The sequence below is a fragment of the Marmota marmota genome, unplaced genomic scaffold (assembly GCF_001458135.2).
Source record: "Marmota marmota marmota unplaced genomic scaffold, marMar, whole genome shotgun sequence".
NCBI classification, from domain to species: domain Eukaryota; kingdom Metazoa; phylum Chordata; class Mammalia; order Rodentia; family Sciuridae; genus Marmota; species Marmota marmota.
The window spans coordinates 276,795-298,004 of record NW_026000206.1 but is presented as its reverse complement, the minus strand read 5'-3'; the positions used below and the strand labels follow the sequence as shown (position 1 = coordinate 298,004).

The window sequence follows — 21,210 nt, the reverse complement described above, 5'->3', positions numbered from 1 at the left end:
ATGCTGCCACTTGTGCTTGGACAAAAAGGGTGGGTGATGACAAAGACGTGTGATGTAGATGGAGAATATTTCTGGAAAAAAACCCTTTAAGTTATCTCTGGGAAGAACTGAGATACTTGAAGGGAAGGGTGGTCAAAGATATCTTTCATAAGAATACTGTTCTGCATCGTGAATGATGTGTGTGGATATTAACTTTTTTTAAGGCCCTCTTCCTTCATGTCACAGGTGGAGTTTAACCTGAATCATTATAGTTTGGAGTTACACAGGCCACAGGGTCTATACCCCACCCACAGGTTGTTAAAAACTAGATGGGTAACTTGGGAACAACAATGTCCTTTCCAAACAGGAACATTTCACAGTTTAAGGGAATAAAATGCATTAGCACAGGCTGCACCCGTGTCCTGGAAGACAGATAACAAGGTGGGTGGGTAGGAAGTTCCAGACCCTTATTGCCTGTGGTGAGCTTGGTTCCAGTCCTAGTAATTGTTTCCAAACTGTGACCCCAGAACGTGGAGAATGTCAAACCAATACTCAGCCTGAGACGATGTGCATTAGAGAATTTATTACCACGAAGGGACAGGAGCCATATCGTGCTTTTAGCAAGGGTAAAGAGATTGTAAGACGTCTTCTCGCACAGTGTCGCTGCTGCAGAAATTATACCTGTGGAGGGAAACGGTCACAGCATGAGGCTGTCTGGCTGGTGGAGACGTGATGCTGCACTTAGCTGGCCCCAGATGCAGCTCCCTCTGGCTGGACAGCGTTGCAGCACCAGGCAGGATCCAAGTGATTCTGACAACAAAAACCTGTTCGATGAACATTTTCCTTTCCTGTGGGCTTTCAACATGCCGGAAGTGAACCAGTCATATCAAACCAACGTCTGTCACTGAGCCTGCTGCTTTGGCCTGGCAACAAGTTCCAGGGGCCAGCAGTGACCCAGCCACCAGCCTGGAGGGGACTTTCCCTGTCAAGCTCATAGACGGTCCTCTATACACTGCTGCTGAGGATGTAAAACATGGCCGTCTGGCCATCCCTTTAAAAAGAGTTGTTGTTGGACCCACACACAGCACATCTAGGTCTATCCCCAAGAGAACGAAAATACAGCTCCACAGGAACTCCTATGTGAATATTCGTGGCAGATTATCCATGATCCTTCCAAAGTAGAAACAATCCAAATGTCCACCAGCTGATAAATGGACAAATAAAATGTTCTATATCCATACACTAGAATATTATTTGGTGCTAAGAAAGAATGAGGTGCTGATACATGTACCTAGATGAACCTTGAACACAGCATGCTAAGTGACAGAGTCGATCACAAAGGCATTTAAACATAATGTCCAGAATAGGAAAATCCACAGGGACAGAAAGCAGCTTATTGGAAATCTAGGGCCGGGAAGAAGGATGTGCAGACTGAGGGATGTTGGCTCAGGGCATGGGTTTCTTTGAGGGGATGTGGAAATGTCCTAAAATTGACAGTGGTAATGAATGTACAACTCTGAATATACTAAAAGTCACTGACTAGTGCACTTTGAATGGATGAATTTAATGGTATGGAAATCATATCTCAGTGATACTGGTTTTAAAAAATATTAGGGAAGGGCTGGGATTGTGGCTCAGCGGTAGAGCGCTTGCCTAGCAGGGGCTGGACCTAGGTTCGATTCTCAGCACCACATTAAAAAAAAAAAAGGCATTGTGTTGTGTCCATATACAAAAAAGAATCTCTCTCTCTCTCTCTAAAAAAAAAAAATGTTTGGGCTGGGAATGTGGCTCAAGGGGTAGCATGCTTGCCTGGCATGCATGCGGCCCGGGTTCGATCCTCAGCACCACATACAAACAAAGATGTTGTGTCTGCCGAAAACTAAAAAATAAATATTAAGAAAATTCTCTCTCTCTCTCTCTCTCTAAAAAAAAAAATATATTAAGGAAGATTCTCGGGTTTGGGGCAATGGAATATGGTCAGGATGGAGATCACCAAAAGCCACAAGGAGCAGGGCACTTTCAACCTACTCTTTCCCTGGTAGGAGTCTTTGGCTAAAGGAGAATGATGTGGCCAAGCCAGCCCTCCCTCAGGGCTCAGCCTCAGGGTGTCTCTGTGGTGAGGGAGCCTCACGTGAAGTGAGGGCTGGGGTGTTTGGGAGGTCCAGTGTGTGATTATACTGTACTTGACGATGCCACCCCACCTAACTACAGTGACCTCCAGATCTCTTCACAGTGCATGACAAGGCCAGGCATCATGAACTCCTCAGCTCCCCTCTGGCTGTGTGAGCCGATGGGCTCAGTGGAAAGGGCACTGATGGCATCAGAAGACCCATGTCCTGGTCCTTGTCATGAATCAAACTTATGTTCTGCACTTAAGGACACGAGGTAGTGACACACCAAAGTAACACACCAACTGTCACGTGTGAGCTTTCCAACAACACACCGAGGGACCGGGACTATTGCCAGTTCTGCAGTCAGCAAAGTTAAACCACGCTGCTGAGCAAGGTCTTGATGTGTTTTGGGAAATATTTTGAAGTCCAATATTTAGCCTTAGCTTTTCTGTTGTGACCTTGGATAAGCTACTTTACTCTCCAAATCTCTCTTTCTTCATCTTAAAAGGAGAGCAATTGAGGAGTGACATTGACATGTCCCTCAGACTCAGCAGCCCATTGTTTCTGGATTATCCCCTTTTGAGGTGCCCTTCTTTCTATATTTTCCAAGCAGTTATGCCCTCTCCCAACTCCTGCCAAGTACGATTCTATTCCTTCAGAATGACAAAGCTCGCCTCTGTGAGCCAGATTCCCAGCACAGTTCACATCCCTCCCACACCATCGTCTCCAAACAAATAAATGTACATTAACAACTGGACCAACTGAAAATAACCAGAGACTCCCTCCAAGTACTTCCAGGATGTTCTCCTTATTGTTTAAGAAGAATCAGTCTACTATTTGCCTATTTCTTGAAACTATGCCTTAACACCAGTGTCTTGCTCCTGCCAAATTGAATATTGCCTAAGCAAAGTGTATTTGATTTTTTGAAGTAAGTCAGATGGAGAACTGGAGAGTTGAGATGAACAGATGGATAGATTAATGGATGGATGGATGGAAAGGTGAAGGGATGGCTGGATTCTGGGTGATGGTAACTGACTAAGTGGATGTACAGAAAAATACAGAGGCACGTATAGACAAATTCAGGTAGATACATACAAAGATGGGTAGATGGGTGATTGGATAGATGGGTAGATTGCAGAGACAGAGTGATACTTAAAAAGAAATAACCAGACTTGGATGGAATAAAAGATACACACTCAGTGCCATCTTCACCACTTTGCACCGTGATTCGGGAAGCTCCTAGTGTGGGCCGGAAGAGATTTATCACATTGTTGTTCCAGAGGAACTTAACCTTCTGGATTTCTCCAACATTGAGCTTCACATCAATGTCACGCATGTGGATTGCATCTGGTTTGAGGGATCCCCTAGAAAATACAAAGATAAAATGTTTTATCAGCTGGATGTATGAATACATAGGACAAGATAAATCTATTATTCCTCCAAATAATAGTTGCTGTCATTGGTTTTCTGCAAACAAGATGACTTCATGCATATCCTGGGTTTGCCTCCAAACACACGTTTTTGCAATATGCACTTTTTAAAAAACTGGATTTCAAGTTTCCATTATTTTAGTTTGTCCCTAGAGAGAAGTAAAATATTTGGAGACATAATCTATAAGTTTGCTACAGAACAGCTGATGCAGTGTCTTTTGTTTAAAGATGCATGTGGTTCAGCTAGACACTGTCAACACGTCATACGTAGCATAGAAAGTTGTCAAAGAAGTTTAACTCACATGCTGAGTTTTAAAAGTTAGTGCAAAAACAGAAGCTGATTTCACCACATAGGTTATGCATGTGTTCAACACCTATTTACTAAGGTCCTTATGTATCCAATATAATCCAAGAGCCAAGGCCACCACAGCAACAAGCAGGTGTCCCCAGGCTTCTTGTATACCTGTGTGTGGGGGACAGAGCATGTTAGAGAAGGAAGAGTTGTCACATAGATGGATCTGACCCCAGGAAAACTTCAAGTCAGGTGATTGACATTCCAACAAAGGTTAGCACATGACTTATTTTAAATAGTGAATCCCCTTTCTCTGGGCCTCACTATTCTCATATGGAACATAATGGGATTGAGGTATATGCAAAGACTTTCTTCCAGCTCTGATGATCTAGAATTCAATGGTTCTATAGTATAGATACTTGGGTTTATACATCAGTTTATTCCCAAACTTTTATGCACAATCTATTATGAAAAGTATGACCATTTCACTTTACTATAACTTACTTGAACACCTCATATTGTTCTGAGTTTCCCTTACTTCCATATAGAGCAATCCTGATGTGCCCGCTCACTTTCTTTTGTCCAGATAGTGTGACTGATACCTTATATCTCCAACCTGTCCAAAGAAATACAATCACCTCAATAAACTTTTCTTATTGAAACAATGATCCAACAGAAGCAAATGAATCCATCAAACCCTGAATTCCTCAGGAGTGAGAGGGACGGGGCCCACCTTGGTTTCCTTTGGTGGAATTGGGGTCCAGGAATTCAGATTCTAGTTGGGGTGTGGAGACCCAGAAGGCAGAAAGCATTAGAGTTTAACACAAGAAAGCACATGCCCTCAGGAATGAAGGGCAACCTGTCACTGCACCTGACTCATGAGGCAATGGACTCAATTGTTATGTCCCCTAAAATCCATATGAAACCCTAACACCTGACATGATAGTATTAGGAGAGAAGGCCTTTGGGAGATAATTTGATCAGGATGGTGGGGCCCTCATGAATGTGATTAGTGCCCTTATAAAAAGGATTCCAGAAGGTTCACTCGCCTCCTTTCCACCATGGGGTAGAAGACAAGAAGCTGGCACTATGCACCAGAACCTGACCATACTGGCAGGCCCATCTCAGACTTCCAGCCTCCAGGACTGTGAGAAATTAATTTCCATTGTTTCTAAACCATCCAGTCTGTGATATTCTGTGTTAGCAACCTGAACTGACTGAGACGTTGGATTCCATGCTGTTTTGCCATTTGCTTTTTCACTTCATAGGTCTTAGAGGCTTTCTCTTGTCAGTACGTAGAACTATATCCTTTTTCTCAATAGCTATAGCATCAATCTATAGCAATTTGTTATTTTTCAATTTGTGGACATTTAGAATTTACCCTCAATCTTTTTTTTTTAAACAATGCTACAGTAAACACCTTTGAACAATTCTTATGCACTGTGGTACATTCTGAGAATCAGGTGTTTGGGCTAAAGGTATACGCACGTAGGACTTTATAGATAGTGCCAAGCTAGTATCCTTTATGGAAAATATAGGTTTGCATGAAATACTCCATATAAAAAGTGTTTTATAAAGTGCTATATTATTATTTTGAATTTAAAACTCCCTTGGAAAATAAGGTTTTTCTTTTCAGGCATAATATGATATTACTTTTACAAAATTAATCTTGATGTTTTTACCATATTATTCCTTTTTAATGAGAAGCTGAGCAAACAACAATCACCACCACAACAGTGTGTGTGTGTGTGTGTGTGTGTGTGTGTAGGAGACTAGTTTGACAGTTGTCACTGCAGTGACTTTTTGACTTAAAATGACATTGTCTCATGGTGACTGCTTCTTTTGTTAATGGATGCAGCCTTCCTGCCACATGCACGGGTGGACGTGGTGACTAGCCAGAGTCACTCACCACATTGTGCTCGGAAGCTGTTCGGGATTATTGTTAAGGGGGTGAGCATGAGATGCAAGACAAGTGCCATTCTCCTGTCTTTACATTATAGCATTCAGCTTTCAATCTGAAAGGGGGAATGCAAGTCGATCCTTGAGGGAGAAGTCAATGGGAAAGATGGTTTCTTTCAGTTGCTACCATGACTAATATGGCTGGTACACCTTTTTAAATTTTTTTGCAAGAATTTTTAACTGAGGAAAATGGAAACTTACGGGTAAAATTACCACTATCTCCTGTATTCAGAAAAAAAGTTTGTTCCACAGCGCTGGTTTTCCCCTTAAATTGGTCAGCATAGTGCCCCATTTTGGGACATCCTCCAGATGGACAAGGGAAACAGCCATCCTAATGGGAAAAACATTGTCTGTTAGTAGTAGGTTTTTGCTTCATTCACTCTATCCATGAATCCATTTTCTCATCTATTACTATCTCCTCTTATAATTATTGATACCTATACCTATCCACGTCCTACCCATTCTCTCATTCACCCTTCTATGCTTCCAGGTGGCCATCCACTCTTCTCTCCCACTAATCCATGCAAGCAGGCATCTTTCTACCCAGGCTCCCACGTTCCCATGCATCCATGCATCCGTCCTCAGGACTGTGCATAGAACTGAGCTAGGCCTGTATAGCACCCAGCAGGGCACCTTGGAATCCTAGAGCATTGCTTCAAGACGAGCCATATATGAGAAGTAGTGACATTAAAGTCTGAAAGGGGAAATGCAAGTCGATCCTTGAGGGAGAAGTCAATGGGAAAGATAGCAAGTTATTTCAGATGAAAAGAGGAAGCAAAGACCCATGCCCATTTTCATTTTTTAACAAGAGTTATTTCTCCAGACTGATTCATCCCCGTGTGGTGCTTCCCAGGAGCTCATTAACTAGGCCTTCAAATCACGTGAGCACTTTATGGCACAGCACCACCAGCCTCTGTTCTTTGCCCTCATATTGCACCCAAAATTCATGGTGTGCAGAGCTACTTCATGATTTGGGAAGCATGAAATAGTTACAGAAGACCCCATGGCCCACCAGGGCTGCTCTCAGAACATTCCCCAAACTTGGGGATCAGACATGAGGTCCTTTTGGTCATAGTGCATCTCAGTATGCCAAGATCAAAATTTGTTTTGAAAGGAAAAAAAGATCTAACTTTAAGCACATTTTATTTTTGTCTTTGAGAAGAAAATATTTTAAAGTATCAGAGTTTTGCATCCTGCAATGTAGTAATTGATTCAGGTGCAGATCTTCCATAGAAACCCAAAAGTTCTGCTGGTTTTATTGTTGGGAAACAATATCTCCTATAAATTATTTAAGGGAAATAGTACTTTAATAATACAGAAATCTGGAAGACACTACCTTAACCAGGTAATCAAAATTGACGTCATCAAACAAAGTTCGGTTAAGCAGTGCCTTTGATTGTGATTCACTGAGAAGGACCTAATATCGCCTGTTGAATCACAAAGAAATAATCAAACAATTTCAGAGTGTGATATTTTATCAAATACCCTGGGTTGGAGTTATCATGACTGTCCACATCCCAGAAGACCAGGAAAAATGGGAAACTGCTCCCGATTAAAGGAGTCTACAGAGACAAAGCAATAAATGAGAGGCAAGAAAAGGAAGGAAAAGAAAGACTGAGGAAGGGGAGGAAGTGAGAAAAGAGAAAGACAGGGAGGAAGGGAAGCAAGGAAAGAGAGAGGGAGGGAGGGAGGGAGGGAAGAAGGCAGGTACAGCTCTGGAGGACATTGTTTAGATACCTGAAGAAGTTTAATATGGGTTATATAGTAGAAATTGTGTATCAAGTTAAATTTCTTGAATGTTGTTCTCTAGGAGGATGATGATGCTCTTAGTAGATGAATGCTGACACTTGTATGAGCAAAGTGTCTGAATATCTTCAATTTATTTACCCATCATTCAGGAACAAAGAACACACACACACACACACACACACGCGCACGCACACAGAGCATTAGCAATTGGTGCGTCTAGGTGACAGGTGTAACAGTCTTCCTGTGCTCTTCTTCAATTCTGTGTAGATTGGAGATTGTCTTAAATGAAAAGCTGGGGGCCCCGGGAGGACCCAGCACGGCCAGCTGTACTTCTGCCCTGCAGCCTGGCCCTGCCCCATAGGACAAAGGCTTTGGAAGCTTGGGCATTTCCATTACTCCTGCCCATGAGTGCGGAGTTACATGTATCTCCTTGTTCTGTTCTAAGTCACAGGGGTGAAACCAACGCCAGAGCCACAGCATCTTCCTAGCCCTGGGTGCCTACCTTCTGGAACTCATCATAGGAAGCACAGGGGTAGCCCAGGAAGCCGTCAGGGTTGAGGATGCTGCTTCCATAATACTTGTAGCTTCGTAGGTGGTTGCAAGCTGCAAAGTTGCGGGTTCCTGAGAAAGCAGAGGCCAGAGAGCTGGAGGAGGCCTTTCGCTTTTGAAGCGTGGACCATTCCACTGCACACCTTGTGCCTCCACGTTGCATGGATGGGTGGGGCACGCCTCAGCACTTTGGGACATATTAGGAGGGTTGCTCAGGACCAGGCAAGTGTTGATGAGTGACAAGTCCTAACAGGCACGTTTGTCCAGTGCTCCAGGGGCTGGAATATAACATAAATGAGGAAGCTGGGGCCAGGTGGGGGTGGGCAGGCAGAGACAGAGAGGGCAGAAAAATTCAGAGACAGAGAGAGGAAGAGACATAGAAACAGTATGTATATTTATATATAAAGAGAGAAAAAGATGGGGAAGAGAGAGAGAGAGAGAGAGAGAGAGAGAGACAGAGAAAGAGAGAGACACAAATACAGAAGATAATAGCTTTCAGAGGAGCCACGTAGCCCAGCCAGTTGTTACAAGTTAAAGACCTGATTGCTTGGTCTTCTGATTTTTTCACAAGAATCTTGAGTTTTACACAAAACCCTTTCCATGCTTCACTGATTACAGAGCATTCCCATTGTAACCACAGTCCCCATGAAGGCCATCCACACCGCTGTGGCATGTGGGGCCACACGTGAGGACACTGGACCACACCTGACCTTTCCCTTGAGCCCACCTTTTCTGTGTCTAATTGCTTAGGCTAAGCCACCCCTCGTCTTCACTATGCTGAGCACCCTGCCATTCTTTCATGGCATTTTATTTACCACCTTTAAAAACAAGCAAACAAACTCATCTTGTTTGGAAAATTGATTTTTCATTTCTCCAGCTAACTTAGTATAAAACTTCCCACGGAGCACTCCGCAGTGACCATGGACACACCTGGGAACCATTCTCGGGGGTCTGGTGGGCTTTATGTGCCACTCCTTGGAAGACACATCCCCTTTGAGCCAGGGTGGCTTCACTCTTGCAGGTCCCAGCCCTGCTGCACCCACTGCCCAGTGCCCTCCAGCCGAGCCAGCCAGTCCCCAGTGCCCAGTGCCAAGGCCAGCGCTCCTCAACAGACAACAGAACCTGCTTTAAACTTAATTGTTTCTTTCATCCAAAATTGCTGCCCGGGGACCCATAATAGAGGAGAAAGTGGATTTAATTGTTCCCAGGGCCCAGCGCCTGGGCGACTTGAGCTCCACACAATAGAAGCACACTCTAGCGCTCATGGGCTTGTTCACTCTAAATTGCCTCTTTAATTAAACCTGGGCTCCTTCCTATTATGTGTGCCCTGCTCGTCATTTCTGGGAGGGGGCAGCTATTATTGTGACTCTAGGGTTCCTTCAGGGAGAGTGGAATGGCCGCGTCTTCCTAACAGTTACCTGGTGCGGAGCTGAGAGCTCAAAAGCTCCTCTGATTTGCCAGGCGAGGCTGGATGTTGCTTTATTGACTCTGCTCTTTGACATTAAGCACATGGAATATTAAAATGCCACCCAAGGCCATTAACAGAGTGTGTACAGTGCCCTCTTTGGCCTGGGCCCTGAACAGGGTACTGGAGTATCTGGGGTGCCTGAGAAATAGTTCTTAGCTGTGGGGAACTTCTAGTTCAGAAAAATAAAGACAAAAATAAAATAAAATAAAGCCTCCTCTTTCAGGGAGAAAAGTAAAGCCTGGTCTTTGGAAAGGCGCAAGAGGAATAGCCAAAGGTCAGGACATGAGAGGTCATCTAATGTCAGGGGTAGGGATTCTGCTCTCCTAGATGAACACAGGAGATTTCCAGGATCCACCAGGGGTCCCCCAGACCTCTGGCCTACCCTGCCCTGCCCCACGGCCTAAACCCACAGAGGACATCCCTCCTCCTTTTATCATCTCATCTGCTTCTATGCTTAGGACCTGATAACCGCAAACAAGAAAGTCAAGGCTTCCAGATCTTTGCTTATGCTCTGTGGTTTTTCCAGAAGCAAGTGCAGAAGGTAGGATCAGTGGCCAAAGCCAGAGTGGAGTATTTGCCAGCGTGCCCATCCAGCTATTGTCCCAGCATCCTGACAGCTGGGGGAAGGGCCACAGGCTGGATGAAAGCAAAGCTTTGCAGTTAGAAAATGGGTTTAAATATAGGGTGGCTAGGGACAAGCTAGGTAACTTTTCTGATTCCTAGTTTCTGCATCTGTAAAATGGGGTTACTCCGATTAAGTTTCTCTTGGCATTATTGTGAAAGCACCTGGCACAGAGCGATCACTCCACAATGGCGGCAAATTCAGCATCATGGTGGCCAGACCCACATATTCTGCCTTCACCCCAATATAGCAGTTGCTGTTTTCATTTACATACCTTCCCATAGTCCATCTATATCAACGATGGTTGAAAGGATATTTTTCTGACATCCAGGCATTTGCCTTCCTCCATTTGGAAAGAAATCCAGATGGCCCACCTTTTGGCTCATTCCAAAACCTGAAACATTTGAAGCAGAGGTGAACAGGGAGGTTAGTGGTATAAAAGTTAGATCATGGCCAAAGTGAGATGTTCAACTCATTCTAACAAGAGTTAAAGCCTTCTGGTAAATTCTCTCCTCAGCAGAGCTACCACTACCTCCAGCTCTGCAGAAAGACCTGAGAGATGGGAGCTTGGCAGGATGGGGAGGGAAGAGAGAGAACAGGAAGTGAGATGAGCAGGGAGGTGGGCTCTGGGGGAGTGTGCACACATACATTTGTATGTGTATCTGTCTGTCTGCCTTGGGGAGGCCCTGGACAATACCAATATTCCCTGATACCATTAAGCACCAATAGGCACATATCAGGTACAAGTTGTATTTCTTTATTTATTTTAAAAATTTGGTTTCTACATTAAAGTGCTTTATTGAGACCACATAATAGTATATTGTTCTCTTGAGGGCCGAGGTACAATGATGAGATGCTGTGCTTCAGAGGCACGAAGACCTGTGATCAAAGCCTACTTCTACTTACACGACTTTTGATCTTGGGCAATTAGTTAATCTTATTGATCCTCAGTTCCTCAGTTGTGAAATAGTGATAATATCTACATTTTGGGTATTATAGAATTAATGAACTAATACTATAAGACATCCAGTGCAGCACATGGTAAATATTAGTTAAGTGATGATATCATCATCGTCATGATCATCATCATCTTCACCACCATTAAAAACACACCCTGTATTGGCAAGTGTAATGAATGGTTATATAAAAATATTGGAAAAAAGATGCTGATTTTAGAAGAATTAAACAAAGACACAGTTAGTCTCCAATAAAACAAGCCATAACCAAGCTTTGAGAAAAGAAAAAAATTTCAAAAATTAATTTTGTGTTTTGTAGGTATAGATCAAGTGTCAATTATAACACAATTTCCATTGTGGATCTTGGTAGATTGGGAAAGGACATGGTTCAAGATTGAGTTAACTATTTTGAAAAGTTTGTGTGTGTATTGGGGGTGGGGACTGCTTGGACTCAATGTCTTCAGTCATAGTGCTGGTCACCAGGAAGTGAGACTGAGGAACTCACCTAGGAAAGGGACTATGGGAGCAATATCCGTGTGAATCACATCCACAAACATGGCGTCCGATGGGTCCAGCCGAACCTCCTCAGGTGTGCCCTGGAAACATGGCTCTGCTGGGTCCAGCCCTGAAAAGGAGAAGGTGGACAGGCTGTACTCTGACAAAGACCAGGATCTACACCTTGTACCCACCAACTGCGCGTAAGGAGTCTGGGCAAAAACCCAGTGGCTGTCAATCAAGGGACTGGGTCTATAGCTCCTGGTCTGCTTGGGAAAGAGAGGCTGGAGCAGAAAGGCCAGGAATGGGGACACTGCCTTGTTAGAGTCTGTAAACAAGTCAAAATAACACCTGGCATTTTGCCAGGGGAATGTTAGAGTTCATAAACAAGTCTGGATGGTGCCTGGCAAAATGCCAGAGGGAGTGGTTTGAGAAGTAACAAAAGCGAGCCATTAAGTGTGGAGATTCCTTATTGGTTGACTGATGTATCTAGTTTATGCTAATTAGATAAGCTGTGTGGAATGTATAAATACTGCTCCTGTCCTGCAATAAATGGCTCCCACTCCTGCTGTATCAATCTACACAAGTTGTTCGTTACCCCCCCGGTTATTCTGCTGCAGCCGTACTCCAGCACTGCCTGTTGAAGAACAACTGGAATTCTCCAGTGCCTGGCTCTATGAGGGCTGGGTGGGTCCCTTGTGGTCCCCATTTCTCTTTTCCTGTTTTCCCCACACACGTTACCATTTGGCCATTGCTCTGAGACTGTGTGTTCCCTGGCCTCACCCAATTATTTCCAGTCCCTGAAACCCCACACTTATAAGCGTTTGTGCCTTTTCTCATGCTGTCCCCAGTTCTGTGTGCCCTTCCCCACATTCTTCCTTCATTTAAACCTTTCTGCTCTGTAACTCAGCTCCAATACCACGGTCTCATGGAAAACTCACCCTCTCCTTTCTCAGACCATTCTAGCCACTGTATTATTTTGAACTTGTTAATTTTGCTTTGAATTTTATTTGCCTGCTTAGTTTTCTGCTTCCTGAACCGGAATGTGGTTTTCCTGAAGCAGGGGCTGTGCCCAGTTCATATTCAAAGAGAAGTCCAGGGTGGGGGCGGGAGAAGTGTGGCACACAGTGACCTATATTCTTGCCCTGGTTCTTTTAAAGGTGGAATGTCTGTCCTCATCCAGAAGGTGGGAATAAGGACATCTGTCTTATAGGGTTATTGTGAAACCCCCGGGAAAACGTATAAAGGAAAGGATTTTGTAACCTGAAAAATTCTGCATAACTATTAACTAACACCCTGCCATAATTCCCTCAATGCCTCACACAGTGCCTTGAGCAATGGGGACACTCATCTAATGTTGAATCAAACTGACAGCCCGAGTTACACACTAATTTGGCTGCCCAAAATAAATAGTTGTCAGTGTCTATCTTTCTTGGTAGATTTATTCTAGGTAGTGGCCCACTCACTCACTCATTCATTCTTTACTAAGCACTTCCTATGTGGCAAGTCTCAGCTACCTACTTTCATTTCCTGACTGTGCCAAACACAGCAAAAATATTCAAGGACTGTTTGTGGAACCAACGAATATTTTTTTTTAAAAAATCGTCTCAATTTTTTCCCCCAACTTTGTCATACTCTAGCAATAATAACCCCGGAATCATTGGTTTAATGTACTATTTACATTTTTCTTGTTTTTCGAATTCATTTTAATTTGCAGTCGTCTGTTTTCTGATACACGGACGATCATTTTAAAATTTAAGTCCGCGGCATCACTTAAAAAGAGTTGGCTAGTGGAGGACCAGTAAGGGTGACCATCACCAAGAGAAGCGCCTCGGATCGAGGTTTCTGCTGCTCGCTGCTCGCTGCCCGCTGCCCACACCCTGGGTCTTGGGACCCAGGTCGTTCCACATGGCCCCTACCTGTGATCCGGCCTACGTGGCCCCCCAGCCTCCTGCCCGCCTCCGCCGCTATGTGCGCGCCCAGGCTGTGACCGATGAGATGCACGTCCTCGGGGCTGTAGTCCAGCTGCGTCTGCGGAAGGAGAGCGCGTCAGGGGACCCCAGGACCGCGTGAGGACGCGTGGATCCGGTAGGGGACTCAGGTCCCTGCCAGGGTGGCGGGCGGGTGGTGATAAGACCCAGCTCAGAACTGGGGAAGAATGACCTGCCACTGGAGGTCGCGGCCTGGGGCAGCGCGACAGCCGGGGGCCACAGCCAGGGAGCCTGAGTCCGGCAGGCGGACGGTGCATGCGGCAACAGTGCTGACCAGCGGCCGCCGAGCCAACTGCAGCCGCCCCTGGCCGCCGGCTACCACCAGCGCCCACTGCAGAACAGGGTCCCTGGCCCGGTGGCGGGCGCCAGGGGGTGGGAACCGGCTCTCGGATTCCTGCAGAAGCGGCCGCAGGGCAGGTGGAAAGGGCCTTGCCCGCGGGCTGCAGGAGCAGGAAGACTCATCTTCCCCGAGGCTGGAACTGCTGGGCAGCCCAGGCTGCTCTCCAATTCCCAGAATAGCCTTTCAGGAAGGGGGTATTTCGAAAGGGGAAACTGAGGTTGGAAGATATTAGTTTTCCCAGACTCCGCCGCCAGGAAATGATGAGTGCTGCGTCTTTAGGACAATCAGCAAGGGAGGAAGGGGGCGGCCAGATTTCAGGAAGAGACTGAGAACCTGGGCCACTTGTCTTGCAGCCCCTATCTGCGGGTCCCCAGCTGCCTTGGGTACAGTGGAGTGCTTCCCGACCCCCTAGCTCTGTCCCACCCCCGGGACCGGCCCAGACAGGGTTTTACCGAAAGCACTTGTACTAAGTAAGCGATCTCCGCCCCCACGACCCGAGTGTTATGGACCGCTTGTGTGTATGTGGTGCGGGACCCTCTCCTCCAATCCACACAGATGCAGTTCACCTCCTCCACTTGAAACATTTTCTGGAGAAGATGAGAGGAGAGAGAAAGAGAGAGAGACTCTGACCAATTTATCAACAGTTTCAAGTTGCACACCCCAGAGATATGAATCCAGGTCCATCAAGTACCAGGTTGATGTCAGATATTAACATTCCTCCTACCGGTTGGTTGTGTCCTAAGTTGACTCACAGGGCAGCATTATGAACTGGACACACTCACCCTGCTTAACATATGTGGACACTGAGGCCTGAAATGGGCAAGTGTCTTGTTTAATATTTTTCAGATGGTTATTGGCACAGCCAGGTCCAGAAGGTCACTTCCTAGATCAAGTACAAGTAAACTACTACCCAATAAAATTTACAACTCAGTTCCTTGTTGGCCTTGCCACATATGGAGTGCTCAATACCACAAGTAGGAAGTGGCTCTTGATGTGGACCTCACAACTATAGAACATGTCTGTTATCACAGAACATTCTATGGGATAGCAGTGTTTTAGAGGTCAAATTTAATCATTTTTTAAAATGTCATCTTGGGTTTTACATCAACCATCAAAGACACAGCATGGGCTACTTGACTCGTGGGTGGTTGTGTAGCCTTCACTCTGAGACTTCTTGATTGGACTCTGGGTTTCTTCAGCCGCAGAAGGGTTCATAGACTAGAAATTGATGGATAATGAGAAGTTGGCAATGAATACCCAGATAACCATGTTTTCCTGGGTGTTTTTAGAAAGATCCCTCTCTCTCTCTGGAGTATTTCTTTTCCTCGTTTCAGGGGCATCAGGGGTACAGAGTTTGAATGTGTGTACAGGTACTGGTCTCACCAGGAAGTGGCCAGGTGAGGAAGGGGGGCCCTTACCCTGCACGTGTCCGGCAGCCAGTTCTCCTCCCCCTTGTCTATGAAGCCGTGGATAATGAATCGTGTCTTGCGGTCCAGTCGGAAATTTGAAGCATCAATGGTATCTGGGTCAGCAGTGATCAGCTGGAAAAGTAGAAAAGATGAATTCAAACAATAAGTCCTCCCAAGCTGTGGGACTGCTACAGCCAGTCCTGGAGAGTCCAAGATCACAGACACAATTCCCATGATACCCAGATGGGACTAGAAAGAGTTCCTGACCTGGGATTTTGGCTAGAATTCAGAAAGTTCGAGTTCTTACCTTTTTTTTTTTTTTCTATTTTCATGAACCTTGAACCCAAATCTAACATTTCTGTGACTCATGAGGCCAAGCAACAAACCACAGTGGAATTAGCAGCACCTGTGACTCTGTCCCCAACTGAAGTCACAGACCTTTTTATAGCACATGAAAGTTGTTTCATATATCCCCAAGTGTCATTTGGACTCACTATTATAATAGTTAATAAATCAACCCGTAGATCTTGTTATTTAGTGACATAAAAAAGCAGCATACCATATATACTACCCATATTTATATATTTTTAAATGTTTTGATAAGTCCTTTTCAACATAACTATTTCCTCTGTAATCCAATATATTTTATGTATTTAGAAATATTGTCCTGAGAAGGGGTTCTTAGTCTTCCCCCTGTGGCCAAAGAGGTCCCTGGATGAGAAAAGTGAAGGATCCTGGCCATAAGCACAAGGCTTGAGGGCAACGGAGCTCAGTGGAACCACATGACTTAAGAAAGACACCTGTGTGCCCAAGACTGCTACAGCCAGTCCTGGAGAGTCCAAGATCACAGACACAACTCCCATGACACCCAGATGGGACTAGAAAGAGTTCCTGACCTGGGATTATGGCTAGAATTCAGAAAGTTCGAGTTCTTACTTTTTTTTTTTCTTTCTATTTTCTTACCAGGCCCACTTCCACCAGTCACCAGGACCAGACACCAGAAGGATCACGTAATCAAAGTGACACAACAACCACGTCTAAACAGATTCCAGGCTGAGGGCACCAAGTGGGGAATTTGTGGTGTGGAATCCCACAATAATGACCTCAGGGACCTAGAGACAGACACCTGTTCTCTAAACTCTATCGGGGACTAGAGCTGTGAACTGCATGAATTCTTAGCAATGTCTTCCTTGAAACTGTCGCCTGGTCCCTTCTGACCACCTGGAACAAGCCTGTCCTGCTTCCACCTGGCAGACCTTATGGCACTACAGTTTGCTCCAGGGATGTCACTTTTTCTCTTTTGTGGTTTATCGTCCCCTTTCTGATTGTCTTCTTGCTCCTCAGGAAGGATTTATACCCTCTTACATCCAAACCTAAGGGGCTTCTATCCCTCCACTGCCCATTTTTCTGGGATACACGTGGCTTCTCTGCAGATGCTGCTCACACACTCTTCCTCCCAGGGAACAGGGTGCTCCTGCTGGGTGGCCCCGCAGATCTATGCAGCGGTGTGTGTGTGAAGGAGTATGTTTCTAGGTTAGGCTTCATGATTTCACATGATTTCATCAGATACTCTGGGATTCATGATCTCTACAGTCGAGATGGCTCTAGGTCTAACATTAGGGGTGCAGTAGCCTCTGGAAAGTTCCAGGGCAGTGAATTGAATTGTGCTCTAGAAATCCACGTGACTGTGTGGGGCCCCAACCTCCCTCCCCCATGATGTCATTCCACCCCCACTCTTACTTGGTAGTTGTCCGGATTTTCATTTGTGTGCAGAAGAAAACGGGTGTCAATGTCTTCTGGAGACCAGGGAAATATCTTTAAAGGCCGCTGAAGAGTCCCTGCCCAAGGTTCATCATTGGAAAAGCAGCCAAAGGGTTCATAGCAGACCTCTTTCCCTGGGGTAGGAAGAGCCACAAACAGGACACTCATGAGGTTCTGGGAAGGAGCAATGTCATGTCCATCCGGGGAGACTCCAGGATGGGTCCCAGGGCTGGCTAAGGTTGATCTTCATTTGAGAAGTCAGTGTCTCCAGGCGCTCTGGATGAATATGTATGTCATATCCCTGGGCCCTCCTTCTGAGATTCTTATTCAGAGGGTTCTGGAGTGGGACCCTCATCATCAGACAGGCTGGGGAATCACGTGTCTACAACCAGTGGCCTTCAAACTGTCTCGTGCAGGAAGAGCCCAGCTGGCCTTTTCCACATCGGGTATCGTCTAACATCAAGTATTTACCAAGGGCCTATGAGCTCTGTAGCCCAGAGGTGCTCATCTCACAATCTCCATGATACCTAGCACAGGCCAGAGGGATGGTGACAGCATCCTCACCTCTGACAGTAGCCAGCAGGAGAAGGCCGAGGGTCCAGGAGGGCAGCATCTGCATGGGAGAACACAGACACACTCAACGCCCATGGGCACGGGTGCAAGGCTGGCAGGGAAGAGCCCAGACAGGGCAGGAACCCTAGATGTGCCCACGATGGTGAATGAGTAGAAAGAAACTCCGTGGCTGGGGCTGCACAGGCTCTTCCTTTGGCGTGGGGAAACTGAGGCCGAGGCCTCCCAAGGCAGAGGGAGTCAGGTGGTGCTGCCCTGGGACTCCAGACTCAGGGTCCTCCCCAGCAGCAGCTTCACCCTCTGGGGCCCATCCCCTGGCAGCCCATGCTACTCATTCCCACTTGCCACCTGCCCATGTGGCACTGTGACTTACCCTGCAGGCTTCACAGTGACTTCTACTCAGGCCAGCAGGTTGGCCATGGCTTTTTATAACCAGGCTTTATCCTTTGGACTCCTCTGGGGAAAGGCCAGGGCAGGGTAGATAGGGCTCACGTGGGCGCTGTGAACCTTAGTTATCATAAACACATAGAGCCAGCTTAACCCGGGAGAGGGGCTGGTCATGAAGTAGGATTGGAGGAGAGCAAAACCGACTTTGGGGATGGTAAAGGACCCTATTGATCTGATTTTACAAGTTCAGTTGCCAAAAGATTGTTCCAAAATGATAACAGGGGAACATCAGGCTGTGGGGGCTTCTTGACCAAATTTCTTCAGACAACAGAGACCCCAAACTCCTCTCGCTTCCCTGTTGCTGTTGACAGACTGTGAAAGGGTGAAGTCTGAGGACTCACTGTTGAGCAGGAGTGTATATCTGTGAAGACACGCACCTCGGCTACTTGAGGGACAGGGTGGGTGACGAGCAGCCCTCTGGTCCCAGTGAGCCTAGACAGAGTCTGTAAAATGAGGACAGCCCTGAAAACCGATGTTCACAGGGACAAAACGAATGCTATTCACACCCAGCCTTGCTAGGAATAATATAGTCTATTTTAAAAGGGCTTGCGAATTGCCCCGGTTGCACTTTGACCTGGAGATTAGAAGTGGAGGTGTTTTCTTTCCCTCACTCTTAAGAGGAAAGCCTGGGTGAATAGCCAGGTGCCGCACTGCCACAATTTAAACTGGCATTTATTGCAGATACAGGGAAGTGCATAGATCTTAAAGTTTCAAACTAAGTACAGTTCAATGCATGTTGACAATATATGCACATGCCCCAGATCAAGATTTCCATAGCCAGAAGTTCCTGTCATGACTCTTCTACCATCAGCTCTGTCACCATATGTAATCTGTTTCCTATCCCTAATTTTGCATGTTCTCAAATTTTATGTAAATTGGAGATAACTCATGTGCTCTTGAGAGCTTTGCTTTTGTTCACACAAAACATTTTTGAGATTCATCCATGTTGTTACACGTATCAGTAGCTGGTTCATTCTTTATTGCTATGCAGAACCAATATATGTCTGTAAAATACTTGGAGAAATTCTTGGAATTCTTGGAGAAAGAGATTGCAATGTATGTATCTATTCTACTGTTTGTGGACACGTGGGTTCTTTCCAGTTTGGAGCTCTTATGAATGATACCACTAGGCCTCATTTTAGTCTAGTACAGGTTTTTAGGAACCCATGCTCTCAAGACTCTTGGGCTTATACCCGGGGAAATTATAAGGGCCGTGGGGTGCACATGCACTCATTGGCTTTAGCAGATGCTGCTGAATAGTTTTCCAGGGCGCTTACACAGTGCCGTCTCCACAAGCAGCTGTTGGCTGGGTGCTCCACATTCCCTAGCTGCCCTTTAATCAGTCTCAGAAGTACAGAGATTGCCAGCAATTTCCTGAGGGTTTCAAGTATAGAACATATGTGTGAGTGGGTGAGTACAGGCCTGTCTGCATGCATATGTGAGAAACCTCCTTCTCAGAATTATGAGGCTGCACCCAACGATGGGGAGCTGGTGGAAGCCAAGGAATAAACCCTCTCTCCAATGGGCTTAAGGAAACCAAGGCTCCAGGAACTGATAGAGTGATGAGGAAACCTGCATGGGGTCACCTGAGCCTCAGTGAATGCCACCTGCTTCCCTGGAGGTGTTCAGCAGCAGGGGAGGAGGTCAGGCCTAAGGCTTGACATTAGGGACCCTATGGAGGGAATTGGCATGGCCAATTGGGAAGAATGAACTTAGGCCCTTATCATGGTACCTGGGACTGCCTGTAGCTTTGGGAAAACATGCCACTTCCTCACTGTGGCCTTCAGGGTGCAGTGTTATCAGGATCTGCCTCCTTCCCAGCCACACCTGTGTGTCCTTCCCTTGCTCAGGAAACTCAGGTAGCCCCTTGGAAGTTGCCTGTCTCTTTGTATATTGTTTCTTCTTCCAAAAATATCAAATAATAATTTTATTTCCATGATTATTTATTTAGATCTTTGCCTGGCAGCAGGGTCAGGCCTGCATAGTCATTGCCATGTTGCCAGAGCCCACAGCACTGGCATATTGTAGGTGATCACTAAATATTGCTGGCTATAAGAGTGGAGAGATGAGACTCCATGGATGGGTGAGCTGGTATCTCCCATTTGCCTGAGGCTGCCTCTGTCACTGCCTCCCTGGGTGACTTGGCTTTGTCCTTATGGGAGGGTTCAGCCAATAGGAGATGCTGGCCACTCAGCAGATAGGAGCAGGAAGAAGGTGGAGTTCTTACCCGAGCTGTGCTCCCGCCCTCTGTGCTGTTTGGGCTGCTTCTCTACTTCTCTCCCGGGGCTGCAGCCTTCTCAAGTGCTACAGTCCTTAGCCCCAGATCTTCTCAGATCCATCACTGCACCCTTCCTTCATGCTTCAGGCCCCAAGGAAGAAGGAGCTGCCTCCTGATGCAGCATCACCTTACTTATCGGGTTCTTAGCTCTGTCTACCCCTCTGTAAGCAGCCCTTTTGATGACCCCCTGTATGACATGACCTGAGAGCAGGTGATCCTGTGGTCTATTTGGGGGGATTAGCTAGGGCTTGGGCACCTCACTTTCCTGATTCTGTACCCTATTTCTACTGAGGACTTCGTCTTTATTAGGATTAGTTGTATTATTGGTATTTATTGGATTAGTTGTTTGATGTTTGGTGTGCTCACCCATCCTCACAGCAGTCAGTCCATTCTGTGACTTGATTGTGGCTTTTGCAAAGGTTTAGTTAAGTGCTTTCAGAAAATCTGCAAGTTCTCTGTCATGCATGCTTGCCGGTTCTTGCCATAGATTCATCAAGAAATCCAGAGAAAGCTTCTCCTCTGGGACTAGAGATGCTTTATCTGGTCGACACCACTCAGGGCAGAATTAGACAGAAGGAGAAGATTACAGTTCATTCCTTTAGGGTAGAAGTGTTTCTTTTTATTTCTGGGTCACCACCTCTGTTCTGAATGCCAGTGGCAGGTCATCATCACTCTGCTCTTGAAGGACTCACGAGGCAGGTCTATTCCACTAAGAAAGCACTGTCCAAGGCTGGACTCACTAAAAAATAGAATAGAGCTTTGCTGATGCAGAGTGAGGTTCCTGCCTCACTTGAGTGACATTTT

General features: G+C 46.0%; 1 protein-coding gene across 1 annotated transcript; it reads right to left on the bottom strand.

Annotated features, from left to right (window-relative positions):
* Positions 1-547: 547 nt before the first annotated feature.
* On the bottom strand, positions 548-18,151 carry LOC107152890 (pancreatic lipase-related protein 2). Its single transcript, XM_015498421.2, has 13 exons — positions 18,055-18,151; positions 17,676-17,724; positions 17,091-17,245; positions 15,360-15,482; positions 14,394-14,528; positions 13,530-13,641; positions 11,621-11,740; positions 10,434-10,553; positions 8,023-8,141; positions 5,973-6,102; positions 4,317-4,428; positions 3,287-3,454; positions 548-660 (listed from the first exon to the last, which is right to left on the bottom strand). Exons 2-13 carry the CDS (start codon positions 17,722-17,724, stop codon positions 597-599), a joined length of 1,407 nt encoding a protein of 468 aa, XP_015353907.2. The 5' UTR covers positions 18,055-18,151; the 3' UTR covers positions 548-596.
* Between the last annotated feature and the right edge of the window lie 3,059 nt (positions 18,152-21,210).